Here is a 17,052-nt window from a genome sequence, read left to right as displayed (position 1 = left end):
CTCCATTGGCTAGTTAGTAGAAGTTTGCTTGAGTCAAAGTTCTAATTTAAAAGAATACCAAATGGTTGCTGTTATTGTATATAGGTATCTACATCAATTACGTAGTTAAAATCATGAAGCAAGAAAATCCCTAGCCCAAACTTTTCTGTTTACAACTTTGAGTAGATGTCCACTGGACTGTGAGAATTCAAAATCCGTCTAAGTGCAGACTGTTTTCTTATCTCTGAATGATAGCATCATGAAGTGCACATGTGCTTATCAAGTCTTTCAACTTGCCCTTTCATCCATGTTTCGTTGTGAAAAACATAAATGGAAGTGATAGATTGTCAGCTTAAATCGCCAGGTTGGCTAGAAACGGGTTTCACTTCAGCACTAACGTCACGATATGGGAAAAGGTCAAATTATATTTTGGTTTGTGCTTGTCTAAAGTTCAGGGTTTATGGCAGGCAAACTAAAGACTATCTGGGGATAAAGACTTATTTTTCTTGCCAAAAAGAGCTACCCAAGCAACTGGATAAGATTTTGAAACAAGTTGCTTGAGTAACTATTTTGGGCGTATCTTATTACCTGGATGTCTGACTTTCATCAATGTCGTTTTGCTTGGGTTCGTAAAACTGTGGCAGAGGTCACAGGAAGTTGGTCTTCTATAGTCTGGTAACAATTGATTTTGTTACCACAAAAAGAAAACATGTAGAAATATGTTGCAAAGAGTCATTACCCTTATTCAGGGTAAACAGCACTTAAATATTCCTACATGTCCGTATGTTGTCTCCATTTATAATAAATTTCGCCTTCTAGGCTTCCATAGTCTTGTTGACATTATACTTATCACAATGAAACACAACAGAAATTGAAATTCTGTGGATGAAATATTAAGGGGAGATAAAGTGTATTTCCTGCCTTTATCCCGAAGGAGGAACAACATATAAGAAGTTGTATGTATTTATGGAAAGCTTTTATCTGCAGCATTGGTGACTGCAGTGATTTGTCCATGGTGCTGAATTCTGAGATGTTATTATGCATACATCACGTAAAGCCATCCATCTGTTTTCCTTTCAACAGGCTATCTAAAGGCAGTTCTTTTTCAACAGGTGCAAAATGCCACTGCAGTCTGAGATTTGCCTCACCGTGAATCAGCTTCCGAATGGAGAAAATGACATTTGTGTCAGTTATCGTCGCTGTGCAGGTGGAAGTAACTCAATCCCTGGCTGGGATGGATGAGTCCATTATTGTGTTAGCTGGGGGCAACAGCAACTTATTGCTACTGGAGGGAGTGGTGGGCACAAGGTGTGCTTTAGATGTGCTGACTGCGCCATGCCTAATCCTTCTCTATTACTCCCGCCTTAATTGCTTTCAGCCATAAGCTTGATGAACATTCAGAAAGCTCATTTGTATGGGAGGGAAAGCTGAGGATGTCTGAACCTGTGCGTACAAACAATACAGGTCACTGCCGCTCACCTGTAGAAAAAGGATGCTGACTCTCAACACATTTGATGGATAGAAATCATTTATTCGCCATTTGTTTGATAGAATTGCCATTTCAAGGAAACAATGGGGTATTCTGATCATTACTTATATGTTTGTAGCTGATATGCTTACTGTGTTAAGTACCGTCATTCCTTTGTCACAACTACCAGTAGATGGCAATAAGCAGTGTTGCAGCGTTGAAGATTTAAACGACAAACTGGATGTAGCGATTTCATTTTCTGAACGTGGGCTTGCTGACGGATGGCGTATTATTGGGGCGTTATTGTCGTGAGGAATGGTCCGGATACCCGTGATGTATGCCCCTAAACCCACGCGATGACAGTGCTATTCTAGAACCCCTTAAGCTAGGTCGTAGCCCGCAAAAAAGACCAGCGTCTCGTAGATTACTACTCTGCTGACATCTCACCGTTGCTTCCATGGGCGTCGGCAAGTCAAGCCTGTACATTAGCTAGGCCATCAAGCATGTATAATTAATGCATTTCCAGCTCTTTTACCTTACCTGGTTGGGGTGTGCAACAAAATGAAAATTTGTTAGGATATGTAGATGTAACAGCCCCTCTGAGAATTTGGGAGTGGAGTGGGCGATCTGATGTCATTGCATTGATTGGAAGGCATCCCCGAGGATGAACTCTTCAAGATGCAAGGTAAACTGTAGGTTATCAACAACTTCTATTGCCGGTGGCTACTAGGAATGATATTGATCAATAACCTCTGCTGAAGCACCTGTCTTCACGTGGGGTTCATCTTGTTTGTACGTCTCGGAACGGTGGGAACTTGTTGTGCATGCTAACTGTGCGCCCGTCATTGCACGCCGCGCAAAGCAGATTCCTTCAGAAAGCCTCAAGTGGGTGTATGGTTGAGATCTGGTAAGGGGTTTGATTTCTGTCTCTCCAGGACTCTAGATCCAAACATATTTGATAGCAGGCTCTTATTATTGTTTAGGAATTTTGTGCTGTTAGTTTCTGCATGTGAAGATTTTTATGCAAGACTAGTGTGACAGAATTTGATATTACGTAGTAAGGTGTTGATGTTGTTAGGGCTGAAAAGTGATTTAATTGCTGTAATTTGATTACCAATACCAGGAAAATGATATGTTAGTAGATCGAATTAACAAATTTGTAAGTACCATGTATCCTATAATGGCTATTGCAATGATTGCCACTGTCAATTAGAAAAGGTTGCCAATGTTTTGGCATTCGGGAATTCCAATCAGCGGAAGATTAAACATGTAATTGCATTTGTAAGTAAGATATCCTTATTGCTGTCTGATGTGCCCAGGGAACTGTGCTTGTAGTTGTAATTATAGCAGAGTCATTGCTATGCATTCTGCGTCGTCTGTGCATTATAGTTTCCGAAATTGCATTGTGGGAATGTGCAGTTTCACTTCTGAATTCTGATGTGATAATGTTGCTTCCTCACCCGTGATTTATGCATCAATGAAATTATCCATATTTGTGAACATCATTGGTCTGAAATCATGTTGATATTCAGCATTTATATACCCCGAGTGTTCCTCTAAAATCAAGCTATGCGTCGTGCATCAAGTATTAACCAAAGTCGTGTTGTCATGGGTGGTTGATTCACTTATTTCAGGCCTGGTTACTTTTGGCATCAGCAGTTATAAGAAAGGTTCAAAAAGAAATTTAATGCTGACGTTTCCTTGTGTAACGTATTGTATGTAACAAACTTTGACAAGAATAAAGGGAGTCAAACAAGTCAGGCAACTAGGTGAGACAGAAATGCATTTCTTAGAGATATCATTTTAGTTGGAAAGAATGTTAGAACAGGAAATATTTAGTTCGGGTTTCTTCTAGATCTCTTGTCAAAGAGGAGGGTGTAATTATAAGATCGGTTTCTAGTGGGAGGAGTGAGTTATGGTGGTCCGTGCCACGCGACCAGGACATGTAAAGTTATTGAAGTGTTCCCCTGGTATTTGTTTAATGCCCCATTTTACGATGCAGCGGTAGCAACGTCGGTGATGCCGCAGGCAAATTTAGATGTATCTTCGGCAAACCAGCTCGCTATGGGACCCTTATCAGGTTTCATATGTGCACTGCATGTGTATCTCTGGGTTTACAGCATTGAGGGACAGTAAAGCCCTCGGCCCTTATGGAGTAGCTTTGATGATAAGTTTTTACACAGCCCAGTTTAGTGTAGAACAGTTATCTCCCAACAGAATATGGACCGTATGTATTTGGAAGACCAGGCCACAAAAACTGCTCAAGCTTTATCGACCTTGCCAGGAAGAAAGGACAACAAAGGTCTAGATTCCATTGTTATAGAAAAAAATATCCTATGTGACCTATATGGCTTAGGGTACAATAGTATCAAGACTAATTCTAAAGAAAATTCAAGGACTGATCTTTTGCATATAACTTTGAAACCTCTTTGCATACAAGTATACTCATTTCAGCATATCTTCTACATAAAGGCTTTGTTTTTGGTGTTGGTAGCAGGTAGATGGATTTCTGCAATCGACAAAAATGAGGCACAGTGCTTGATATCGATTGACCTTAGAGATTTAATGTTATTGCCTCTGTAATGTTGAACTGGATGACAAGTTTGTGCATTAAACTCGCATATCAGAACTTAAAGCCACATTTAACACATGACGGATAGGAATCCGGCTTTGACAGGGTAATGTGGGGATCTATTCAAAGCCTTCATACCCGTCTAGTGATGGGGTTTTTGACGGAGGACGGGCGACGGGTCGAAGATGAAGATTAAAAGGAGAGGAGAGAGTCGATACATGCCATTGATTATTGGCTGCCTCCCTGTTCCTTCAGGAGGCTGTAAAAATTGTAACATTGATCGTGAGAGCCGCTTGAACATTGACCTTACAGAGACCCATCACAATTACAGCTGCGATAATGCCTCGACTTGCCATATTCTCAACCCATTTAGGCACCCTCGGCCAGAAAGTTATGTCCAACAAGGGTGCCATTTCATCTGCAGTCATATATATTATTCTGTCGCAATCAAAGGAATATAAAGCCTTGTTTGCATCACGGATATTCAAATATGGATATAATATTCAACACTATTCTTTGTTAAATCTTTGCTAATAATTAGTAATTTGGTTTTGGAGTTGTACTGAGGTCAGCAAAGGTTTTCTTCCGTCTGTATGCTCTGAAATTAACATTCAAGCGTGCATGCAAGACTATTGACCTTTCCGGTCTCAGAAACTTAATTAAGCAGGTAAAGCTACCCACTTCTGTATGCTGCTATTGACATGTCAATTCTTGTAAGCCTCAAACCCGCCTTGCCTTGAACCCCAAACCCGTTGGAGCCCCCGCCAATGATAAGGCCGCAATGCTGAGTATTAGTATTGATCCAGCGGTGCTTCTTGATTGAAAAACAAAGCTACCAGCTTTAAGCTGGTCTCTACGGACGATCTTATCATGCTGGTCTTGTTGAAATTGTGCCATTCCGTCCAATCCACCTGTTTTCATCTGGTCTTTTCAGTGTTACACTGGGTTTGTTTTTTTACGGATGGATTGAACAATAGCCACATAGAAACTTTAGTTTCTTGGACCTTAGTGTTGAAAACGGAACTCCACAACAAGAGGGAAAATAAGATATAGTCTGCTTAATTTGATGTTTCATTAAGATTGCTGGCACCTGATAGTCAACTGGGGGCAAACTTCGTTAAGTTTTGGTTCGAGAGATTCAAAGCAGTGATAGTAAAAAAAGTAAATGCACAATAATGATCTTCAATCTGCTGTGATAGGTATCTATTTATAACATTTTTAGTCATAGTCCATACATTCATTATGTATGTTCAGGACTAGCAGTGGAAATGCTTCAAAGTATTGACAAAGGAGGAAAAATGTTACAATGATAATGTTATTCTGCTGTGATACCATATACAATGAAGGCATCTACCTCTTCCAGTCATGTACATGTACTTTGTATACAGTCAAACGTCTGACTGTTCCAAAATTTTTGTCGCATCTAAACCACATCTGGGTGGTTTCTCTGTTTTAGGCAACTGTCGTTCAAGACGGTGATGATAGCCGATCAATTAATGAAGGGAGTCAGAAAGGCGCCAATATTCCTGTGGGACCCCAGCGATCATTTAATTGCATGTGCCTTATTGACCCCCCAGGGGAGTGATTACTGCTGGTGTTAGTACTCGTAGGGTGCTACAGTCCCCCAGGGTGGGTTTGCTTACAAGCTCCATGATGAGAAGTTAAGTTGTAGTCATATCTTACTCATTAAGTGTGCACAGCATTTGTTTTCTTACTCATTATGTGTGCACAGCATTTGTTTTCTTACTCATTATGTGTGCACAGCATTTGTTTTCTTACTCATTATGTGTGCACAGCATTTGTTTTCTTACTCATTATGTGTGCACAGCATTTGTTTTCTTACTCATTATGTGTGCACAGCATTTGTTTTCTTACTCATTATGTGTGCACAGCATTTGTTTTCTTACTCATTATGTGTGCACAGCATTTGTTTTCTTACTCATTATGTGTGCACAGCATTTGTTTTCTTACTCATTATGTGTGCACAGCATTTGTTTTCTTACTCATTATGTGTGCACAGCATTTGTTTTCTTACTCATTATGTGTGCACAGCATTTGTTTTCTTACTCATTATGTGTGCACAGCATTTGTTTTCTATGGTGTGTGGTAATACAGGGATTGACCTCTTTTCTGTTACTTACCATTGTGGTTGTTATGGTTTTTGCAATCTTGAAAATAGCCTGTAAAATGGTAGGTTTTTGGTGACTATTATGTTAAAATTGCAGTGTATAAAACAAAAAATAACTTTGTCAGAAAAAAGAGGTGGGTCTTGGTCTAGTCTTTTGAAAGGTCTTGGACAAAAATATGTACATAGCATTTGTCTCCCATACTGTATTATGGTGTCTAATTCTAGTCTTATAAAGAGCACCTTAGAAGAAATTTTGTGTGTTTGACAAAAGACTTGGGTAGCAGATTTAGTCTCAGAGTCAGAGATGTTGGAGTTGGACAGAAATGAATGGAGACAATATTTGCCGCCATGGACTGAGGTCAACTGCCCAGGATGGCATTAATGTGCTGATAGTAGCCTGCAACCGATTCTCATCTGTAACAGTCAGCACCAGTAATGGGATATTATTGCAATATTTTCGCATTATGACGGAGAGTGGGAGAGGTTGGCAGGCGTTAACAGTGGGGAGAACGCTTTCATAACAGGTGCTTTGCTCAGGATGGGGTATGAATTACAAATCTACGTCCGCAATATGCTGCTAGTGTCTGCCTTGGGTATAGAGTAGCTGGAAAGGGGAAGGTCACCGTGCCCTTGACTTATTTCTGTGATGAGGTCAGTCATCCCCATTTTCAGCCTTGTTAATGTCCAGCCCACAAAATAAGGAATACATCCCGCATTTATTAACGATGTTTGTGGGGACAAACAGGGCTTACTTCTGGAAATGAAATGTAACTTAAACCAGGAATCGATGCTGTGCACTGACAGATGATACATGATAAGAAAGACTTGTTTTTCGGCTGAAGTGCATTTTCCTCGCAGTTAGAAAAGGATAAGCATTGCCAGGGGGAGTGGTAATGACTCTGGGATGCATGGATCTCAACTCATGCAGAAAGAAGCTGTTGCACTGGTGGAATTGATAAGATAATTGGATTGTGGGCATGGAATTAGGCAGGTGTAGCTTTGTTGGTTGGTGACTGTTTCACAAGTTCATGAATTTGGCTTCAATTTGAAGAAGAAAAAACAAGGCTTTGGGAAACCATTGAATGAGTAATAGTAGAGTTGGTAGCAATTTTGATACGTGAAATATTTGGTTCAATCCTGCCTGGCATTTGATTTCATTTCACACAAGGTATTCTCAAAATCTACAATACAATTTTTTAAATCACAGAGCAGATGGTCCGTCTGCCCTAAATCTGTCTACGGGACATTTGAATTATCAGGTACGGACAGTAAATTCTCACCATTCAGACGGTAGGATCAATTCCCAGGCCCAGTGATAGCTTCTCACTTCACAGTTCACACTTGACAATTGCCCACTCCTGATGGCTAAAACTGGGCATTCGGTATCGCTTCACTGCAGTGTGGGAAGTCCTATAGGGGCAATTTTACGCCGTGAATACGACATCTGCATGTTGGGTCCGATCCTCCCATATATCGCGGGAGAAATCATCGCCTTGGCATTTGCACATGTTATTGATTGCTATCCTGATACCTCCAGAGCATTGGCCATCCCTGTTGCTTGCGATGCACAGATGTTTGAAGGATTTGGTCATACATGCACCCTCACCCTTTCTATAAGGCAGTGCTCCTGGATATTGAAAATGCAGTCAGCGAGGTTTTGAATTCCTTTGATGTGCATCGCAATTTACGGTCTAAAGCTGTGCACGGAATGGTGATGCCGTATTCCCGGAAGCAAGGAATTCATTAAACTGACATCGTTTCGTAAGGCTGAATTTCAAAAAGTCATTAATTCCAAAAACGGGTGACGTTTTAATCATGTATTTTTATAGACGTGTTCTAAGTTTGTTATGATTCTGTACCAGATTCTTCTTCATTAGTTTTGCTTACATGATGGAGAAAAATCAAGCCACAAGAATTTTTCTCAGCTCTCTAGTGATTGAGAAGAAAACCTACTGCTTTCAAGATTGGTTATAAAAAAGTGCAAAAAGATGAAGTGATCTTGAACCAGTTCATATCAACTCAATGAACAGTTGAGCTGCTCTTCCACTAATGGTGACAGAAGACAATGTCTACAGTATTTACAGGGTTAGTGTACTGAGAAAATTCCCTAAGTTCAATGATCAGTGGATCACAGCTTAACATCCCATCCTGAGGAAAGCAACCCTGTCCAGTAGCATCCATGATGGGTCAGCAACACAGCCTGGATTCGAACTCCCAACCTCTTGGTCCAGAAGTAGGATCGCTAACCTCTGGACTTCTCGCACTACAAAAGACAATCTTCTCGAGATGGTTCAGATTCCTCTCTAGGCCTGATGGCTGCTTGGTATTCTATAGAGTCTGCTGTGAAGCCAGTATGGAATAGAAACAGGGCCAAATTAAATGCCTGCCATGCAACCTGCTAGCAATACCAGATCTAAAGAATTGAAGTGACCATCTGCGTTACCTAAGGACCAAAGGTCAAGGATTGATCCGCACAGAATGTAAAACTTCAAAGCGTTGGGTTGAATTTGTCTTGCAATTTATTTTGATTTGTCGGATGTTCGTTATTGCAGCATTTGTTCAGTTTGAATAGGGTGAAAAAATTATCGAAATTCATAACTGTTTGGGGGGGGGGTCAGACAATCTTGGGAAACAAGAAGGAGGAAGTAAAGGAAACAATACCCTCAGGCCTTAAAAAGTTAGTAGTCATCACAGAAAGATTATGAAGTTCTTGGTCCTTTGTCACATACATATGTATAGTCAAAACTGTATTTGCACTTGAAGAAAAATGTCCCAGTAGACAGGTGGCCAATATAGACAGGATTCTCGATGCTAGGGTCAGTGGGGAATACTATTTATAAGGGATCCACCAAACAGCGGCCACAGCGGCCAGGTTCATGTAATACTTATGCAGAGGTGGTCACTTGTACAAGTTTGACTGAATTTCCACCTGTCAAGAGATAACTTTATGGCCTGTTTCTCAAAGGTCAGCATGCTTGGCCCCAAATTTGATTCACCTCCGAATAATTGGAAAGTGAAAACGGCTATTTGTCAATAATATCTGACCGCCAATCCTGGAACGTCCAGCCACCGGAAAATTGGACAAGTGGCTGTAATCTAGGACGCCAGGGTGTCCAGAGTTACTCTTCACAACTTTTGGACTGTGGTAGCTCTTAGGAACATTGGCGATGGTTGTGCGTTGGCTTTGTTGCACACAATCGGTAAAGTGGAAACTACATTAACTCAAAGGAAAGTTTGAGATATAAAAGCCAAGAAACATTACAGACTAGTAAACTCCTAGCAGCGAGTCTTTACAGATGGCACCAGGAAGAATCGCTGAATGCTTAGCATTTGTCGTACATTCGTTTCATGTACGAATTGTACATGTATGTGTAAGTGTATTTTCACCATGTTGGATGAACATTAAGTATTCAAAACAGATCTTACTGAGGAGACTGGCAATCTCCAGTGAAATCCAATTATCCCGATCACCACAGGATATATCTCAAAAACAACATGCAGGATTTTCTCTCATAATCTGCGGATTATGACAGCACGAACCAATGATATGCTGAGTCTACTGTTAGCCCCGCGACGTCGCGGATGAGCATCTGGTAGGAGTCGATTGGGAGTCGAGACACGTGCGAGGGATTCCAAGCGGAGGGCCGGAGACGTGTCGCCTATTTACGACTTGGTTGCCTTGGAAAATTGAGTCTTAAGCAGAATGAAGGGAGCACCTCTCGATATTCTCTTCATCCCCCAGGTGTCGGGAGAAATAATGATGTAATTTACTGCTAAGATGGGACCTGTATTAATGGACATGCACCGCCGGCACTGCATTCATCTGAAGAATAACTGAGAAAGTTTTGTCTCATTTCAGTCCCCTCTCTATGTATGTATGTGTGTGTGGAGGGAAAACTTGTTTATCCCACCAGGGCTTTACAACTGATTTCCCTTCCCTGTACAAATGCTATGACGCAAGTGAAGTTGTTTTGGGATGAGAATAATGGTGCTGTAAGTTATTTTGCTGCCGTACGTACTTGGTTCTTAATTCTACTTATCCTTCCATTAAGGTTATTTTCACTTGTAGATGGGATGTTTATTGCATTTATTTCGTAAACACCTTAAATCTAATGCTACACCAATCAGTAGATGTGATTTTAATGGGAAGGATCAATTTGTTCTTTACCCCATTTGTATTCTGGTAGGAATATCGAAGGATGTTGATGCAATTTAGGGTAGTGATTGAGTTTTCTTGTGTTTCAGTCAAGTTCGTTGCTATTCAAGGAAACAAGCGTGCAGTGTGTGCACATACTGTGTTGTAGTATCCTGGTAAATGTAGCAATCTTTTGGGTTAGAAGAAAAGTAGCAGCTATTCAAAAGAAAAGCAGAAAAAATCCATTCCAAAGAAACCCCTCTTGGTTGTCCCCCAGTTGCTACCACTACCAGGTATAGCAATCAGTTTGCCATACAGGTGCAAAGGGTGAGACGTTACACGTACACGTAGCTTCCCTGCGTGGTGGGTAGGGGACTCTGAAAGCTTTACGGCTTTAAGATGGGGCTTAAGCACATTTATGTGTCCCTTGGTATTTCTGGCTGATTAAGTCAGCTGTGTTGTGCAGTGAGGAGTAGTGCTAAACAGTCTACCTCAGTTTGTTGCACCGTCGTATTTCAAGCAGTAAAAATGCATAAAACCTTCTTACAACAGCCACATGGGAAGTACGACCCATTCAAGACTAGAATATTCCAGTCTGTTACTACCCATTGTGCATTTGGCGACTGTATGGTAGCACTAAAATGGGGAAGGGAGGAATTTTTTGCATAACAATAAGAGGAAGCTAAAAGCTAATGTAGGAAAGGACTTGGAGCAATATGTGCACCCACATGCCTGGAAACATTAAGAACCCTAAAAGCTATTTCAAATTACATATAATGTCTGGTAGTCATAAAAGCCATCAGACATATCCTGTGAGGGATTAGATGCATGTATGAATGAATAAATCTGCCATTTCTGAAGAATTAACATGAAACAAAATTAATCATTAGAGCCTTGTCAACAATTTATTTTTCCTAATGAAATAAAAGCAAAGAATCATTCAGGACAATATTTTTATATGTCTTACTTTAGGATAAGGAATTTTTTTCTGTTTTTTGCTAAATCAGCAGTTTTGTTGTCAATTGTTACATTTTTACAAGCCACCGTTTGTATGATTGTATAGTCTGGTCCAGGCAAAAATGTTGTGCAATTGTACAGTTTACTGAGGTAGAGCCCTGGAAATGTTTCAATGGGAAACCATATTTTTTATAGATTTTACGGTAAACATGAGCCCAGTCAATGAGTCATTGCCCTGAAATGTTGATACATTTTACAGTAAATGTAAGCCCAGTCAATGAGTCCTATTATGCCATGATCAATACCCTAAGAGTGTAAAGTGTGCAATTTTACTGGGAACAAGTGTCCAATTATCTCTTGAATAATGCTCTTCTTTCCCATCTGGGATTCACGTGTCTTCTGTGTCAAATCGTTCTTACTAAGGTGTCAGACAGAGTCATCATTTTCATCATCAATCAAAGATAGTTTATGTGACATATTGAACATAAAAATGGCTTTTTGCAGTATGTTTCATCAGTCATTATTAAACCATTCTTGCCCCATTCCCTTTGCAGTAGTTGCTGCATGCAGAAATTTAAAAATAGAATTACTTCTTCTACAGGGGTAATCACTCACGATCAAATCAGGTATTTAATACATTGCACTAGTCATAGTTTTTATGAAGGCTAACAAAAATTGTACCAAAAACAAACACTATTTTAAACATGTCAATAGGGGGCCCAAAATCTAATCATTTTGAGGTCAACACAAAGACCTGCCCACCTACCAAATATGAAGGCAATCTATCCAGGCATTCATGACTTATTGTGATAGACAGACAGACAGACATACACAGGAACGCTATGCAAGATTTAATCTCGGCGAAGGTAAAAAAGCTGTATCATTTATAGCCATTGAATGAAGCAAGATATTATAACTTAATCGTGTAACATTTTGTGATCCAAGACGTTTTATTTTTAGTTGGGGTGACCTGTCTGACACCAGCGTGATCTTGAATCAAAATCCAACCTCCGCAACATTACAGCCTTTTGTGGGGCTATTTCTGGTGTGCTCAGCCACCATGAATGTGTGCAGATATGTACTGTAAATTGCATTTTTTATTAATATCATCATGATGATAGGGAGAAAATGGAGTGTTTGCAGTTGTTTCCAGTTTGCGGTTGATACAATTCAAGTTGGTAAGCAGGCAGAAGACAGAACAAAGATTTTCACTGTGTTTTTTTTGTTCGCAGTTTAGACGTTGACGCATCTGTGGTTAAGAGGTTACTGCTAAAACCACAAACTTTTAACCACCGCAAACTTGAATGCATTTTACAGTAACTTATAGTCAAACTACCACTGGTGAGGTGGAGAGCATATCCTTACAAAATGAACTTTTGATTCTAGTAACGGGAAAAAGCATTCACGCTGCCGAAAACAAATGTGAGGATTATCACTGTAGAGTCAGGCACTCCTTCACCTCTACTTGGTCCAGAATGATGTGAACAAAAGTTTTACATGCAGAGCCAGCTATAACAGCCTCTAAGCCCGAAAGGCAAGAAAACCCATTTTCTTGGGACTGTAATGGCCATCTTGCCACTCCAGTGATGAGGACATCACTGTTAGTGACCTAAAACCTCATTACGACTGCCCAGTGGCCACTAAAGAGTACCTCGTTTGTATGTTATAATTAGTTTTCTCTCCAGTTTGTCATGAATTCGGCTTTCTGCTCAGCCTCAGCGAGGACAGCAAAAATAAATCTACCTCCCGACAAAGTCCCTCCTGGCTTCTCAGGGTCCGTGAGTGGTGGGACTGTTGGACAGCTAACGGTGTCTTTTGGGAAAGATGAACGTGTGGCCATGCCTATCAGCATGTAAACACACTGTCCTGTAAATCAGGTTGGAAATTCACTGCGGTTCTTATAACTCATGTCAGTGGAGCCGGAAAATGCCTTTGGGACATAGATGGGAGGCATTTCATCTCTTACTGTATTTTTTTTTCACTTCAAAATGGGTGTTGTTTTGATACTAGTCTTGCTAGCCTTAGCATGGCACCTGTGTTGGAACGATAAACGTGAGAAATGGGGAAAAGTGATGTGTTGTTAAGATTGCAAGTGCCAGGCGCCTTTACTTGAGATATTTCCGCTACGTACAGAGAGTAGCTTTGAGATCAGCATCTTACAGTTTGAAGGAGAGACCCTTACATAGCATCTTGCTTTGTACACTTTGAAACTTTATAGTTCTCATAAGTCAGATGTAAAAGTTGCCTCCACAAGTTGCTCTTCATATTTCCTCAGACTTATGAATATGACACCCTGAGGGAGCATGTTGGTAGCAGGGCCATCTAACTCACATTTACTCAACTGTTGCAGCATGTGGTTTAGTGTGTTTTCTTGCCTTATCTGTGCCTTTCCAGTCTCCCCTCCAAGCTGTGCATTGAGACTAAAGTGCCCGTAGCCTTTAGCTGATACAAGCTGTACTCCCCTCTTTTCCCTGTTACACTTGACCCGTCAGATAGATGAGTGGATTTGAGATGTCAGTGGGAGGAGGGGAGGGTAGACGCGTTGGTGTCACAGGTTACCATGCCTGCACCGGCCAGCATCCATCTTACTTTGGCTGTGGACAGTATGTCGAAGAGGCTAAATGTTGGGGTGGGTTTTTCCAAGGGAAATGTGTGTGACGTAGAGAAAAAAGGCTTGAAATCTACCCAAAGAAATGCAAAAAAAGTGGAAGTTGAATATCATGTAGGTCTCCAGTATGTCAGAATTATAAGAATATGTATTCTTCTAGCTGTGTACTAATATGCAAAATGCAGTGGTTTCTTTCATTGGTAAGCTTTGATACATAAATGTAATTGACCTTGCGGTTTATAAAAACATTATTCTTCAAATTTAGTAACTACCGGTAACCCCGTTACCACAAACCACCACCCACCTCCCCATCTTTCAAAACTTATGTTATATAATTTGTCAGTGTCACTGTTAGGTCTGCTGTTTGCATCTAGTTGGGATAGTTTTGATGGTTGTACAAAGTTTAGCTGAGCAAAGTACATGTAGCTTTGCCCACTCCCATCAGACTTTTGCTGTAATCATTGTAAATGAGGTGCATGGATGAGCCAAGAGTAACATTTGTCTACCCCTACACCAGGAGGCATAGAGAGAGGTCATGACAGACAGAAAGCAAATAGCACCTAAACTCCATCACCCCAGCCATTTCTCCAGCACCTCTGCGAAACTTACTGCAGATTAGAAGCCATTAGGAATATTAAGGTCTCCTCAATTTTTACACCAGGTGTTATATCAACCTTTTCGGGGCAATTACGCCGCTTCTGGAGTCAGGACCTTAACCTCAGAAGCAGGGGTTGAAGCTACAAATAGGCTTGGCAGAATGTCAGATAAACAGATTTTTTCCCTCAGCCATGTCAGACATGATGTGGCAAGATTGATGATCGGAAAAGTTGCTGTTGATGATATATGTAGACTTTCGACCTAGTTCTTTCAAAGAGAGCTGCGGTACAGGAAAACTTTGATGGAGTCCAATTTAGATTCCAGCAGCACTTTTTCTCCTTTCAGCACTTTAAATTGCTTCCTATAAATTTGGCCTGGTGCTGAAACTTGTAAATAGGTCATAGCAAGCATCTTTGCGATATTCTTGTAGATGCGTAAAGGTTGTGAGATGGATTTTAGAGGTATGTGCGTCACCCTTATCCATTCATCATGTTGTCTAATGTTCTTATGTCGTCACCACTGCTCATCCCTGGCACCGGGAAGGCTTGGTCTAGACTTAAGGTCTGAGCCCTTGATTGGGAAAGCTGGCGGGGTCGCAATACTTCTCCTGCTGCTTGATACTTATATAAGTCTGAATATTGCATCTTCATTAAAGTGTTAAGTTCAGATCGGGGATGATACATCATAAACTAGGATATACTTCATACAAACAACTCCTGATATCCTATCTCATTTAGGAAAGCTGTCTTGCGTTGTAACAAAGCAAAATGCAGTGGTTTCTTTGGTAAGCCTTGATGCATAATTGACAGGAACCCTTTCAATTTGAATTTTGATAACGCAGTTATAAGTCTCTTAATGCTTCATTTCAGCACAATTGTATACATTACAGTCATTGTTTTGCAAACTATCCATTTGTAATCTGTGTGAGGCAAGGAAAATCCAACATAATACTGGGTTTTGCCTTATCTGTAGCGTAAAGCCTTTGAAGATGTACTTATTGCATGATGAAGTCTGTGTGCAGGAGCAATTTCAGATTTAATAATATGTACCATTGACCATGGAGGGTTAAACTTTCTTGGTTTTCTTTGAAGCTTCTGACTGTTAATATATGGCTGTACGTGTAAGGAAATGTACTTCCGGCTTAACACTTGTAGGCTGTGCAAACGTTGTTGATGTGCACTCGCCGCTTTTTGTGTGGTTTGATACAGTGAGACATTAATGCCTCCGAGGATTAAAGTGATGCTTATCTATGAATGTGATCTCTCGCTCTACAGGCCATAAAGGAGCAGCTAGACACGTTGGAGCCACAAGTGCGGTCGGCCCACGAGCGCAAGGGTGCCGCCATTTCTCAGGTGGCACCCTCGGAGCGGAAGAACATCGAGAATGCCATGTCCAACCTCAAGGTTGAATGGGACAAGGTCAACAAGGACTATGTGGACAGATACAGGTGTGAATTGCTTTTTGACAATTAATAACCATATTGCATGCATTTCATATCAATCCTTTGTCGGAAATGTAAAAGGCAACTTTAGAGCATAACAATGAAACCCTGTTTGTAACTGTCATGTTTCAGTAAAAATAGACATTTAACCTTCTTCCTGCTGCCCTATCAATACAACTTGAGTGCCAAAAGGCTGCCACGGCAGGGAGAGGGTTAAACAATTTGCATGCTGACTGGTAGGTAGCAATCTGGCTTAGTGTGTGAATTTGCCTGTAACACGATATGTTGGTAAAAATAGTATTGGTAAGTGCTAAATCTGCTAGGAGCATGTTTGTTGTATGCTTCACATGTCTTCCTGTTATGTAACCTTGTCTTTCTCATATGTAAAAATTTGAGGCAAATTTAGTTTGCCAGAAGCCTGCACAGATACCTAGACATTTGTGAGATTTTTTTCTGACTTTCAGATGTTATGAAAGCTGGGTGGGGTACAACCATGAGATTTATATTTCTAAAAGTAATTTAAGTTTGTATAGCTAATGGATGAAAGTGCTTAGGCACTGTCTTTTCATTAAAACACCAACAAATATAAAAGTCATGGAAAATAAGTCATGGAAAGAAGGTTGAACATGCTGGACAAAGGCACCTTCGTTGATTGTTGTTATAGAGTTTTTTTGGAAAAGTCATGTCAAATTTCATCAACCATTACGTACTGTAATTCTTGTTTCTTTCACTGTAACTTTATGTTCACTCTTTTCACTGTGTACTGTACATATCATCACTGTGAAAAACATGTCCGTTCTGTAAATCACTTGCCACCACCGTGAAGTTAAAGTTCAGTGAAAATGTCCATTTTTTTTAGACCGGGAATTTGGAAATTTTGCGACTGTGAAGATGAAGTGAATTACAGTATACTGGACTGAGATAAAATACTTTGACAAAAAGTTGGACACCCCTTGGTAGTCAGGTTGTCTGTCATTCATGTATGCTATTACATTACTGTCACGGCTTGGGGGGCTAGACTGCATGAACTACAAAAGAGATTATGTATGGTGAGATAACTTTGTGGACAGGTCGGCTGTCATAAACAGCCTCACAATGAGGCCTCTGGGCTCAATGTAATGTCATTGTTATGGGGCTGATGGCAATCTTCAGGCCTAAGAGCGCTTT

General features: G+C 40.5%; 1 protein-coding gene across 4 annotated transcripts in view; it reads left to right on the top strand.

Moving 5' to 3' along the window:
* LOC136436161 (dystrophin-like) overlaps positions 1 to 17,052 on the top strand; it is a 229,422-nt gene that overhangs the window by 119,525 nt on the left and 92,845 nt on the right. For all 4 annotated transcript variants that reach the window (XM_066429949.1, XM_066429963.1, XM_066429956.1 and 1 more), the window contains one exon: positions 15,719 to 15,891. In XM_066429949.1, the coding sequence (XP_066286046.1) occupies positions 15,719 to 15,891 (173 nt within the window). The remainder of the gene's footprint in view (positions 1 to 15,718; positions 15,892 to 17,052) is intronic.

The sequence above is a fragment of the Branchiostoma lanceolatum genome, chromosome 1 (genome assembly GCF_035083965.1).
Source record: "Branchiostoma lanceolatum isolate klBraLanc5 chromosome 1, klBraLanc5.hap2, whole genome shotgun sequence".
In the NCBI taxonomy this organism is placed as follows: domain Eukaryota; kingdom Metazoa; phylum Chordata; class Leptocardii; order Amphioxiformes; family Branchiostomatidae; genus Branchiostoma; species Branchiostoma lanceolatum.
The sequence above is the reverse complement of the archived record's forward strand: the minus strand, read 5'-3'. Positions and strand labels throughout refer to the sequence as shown.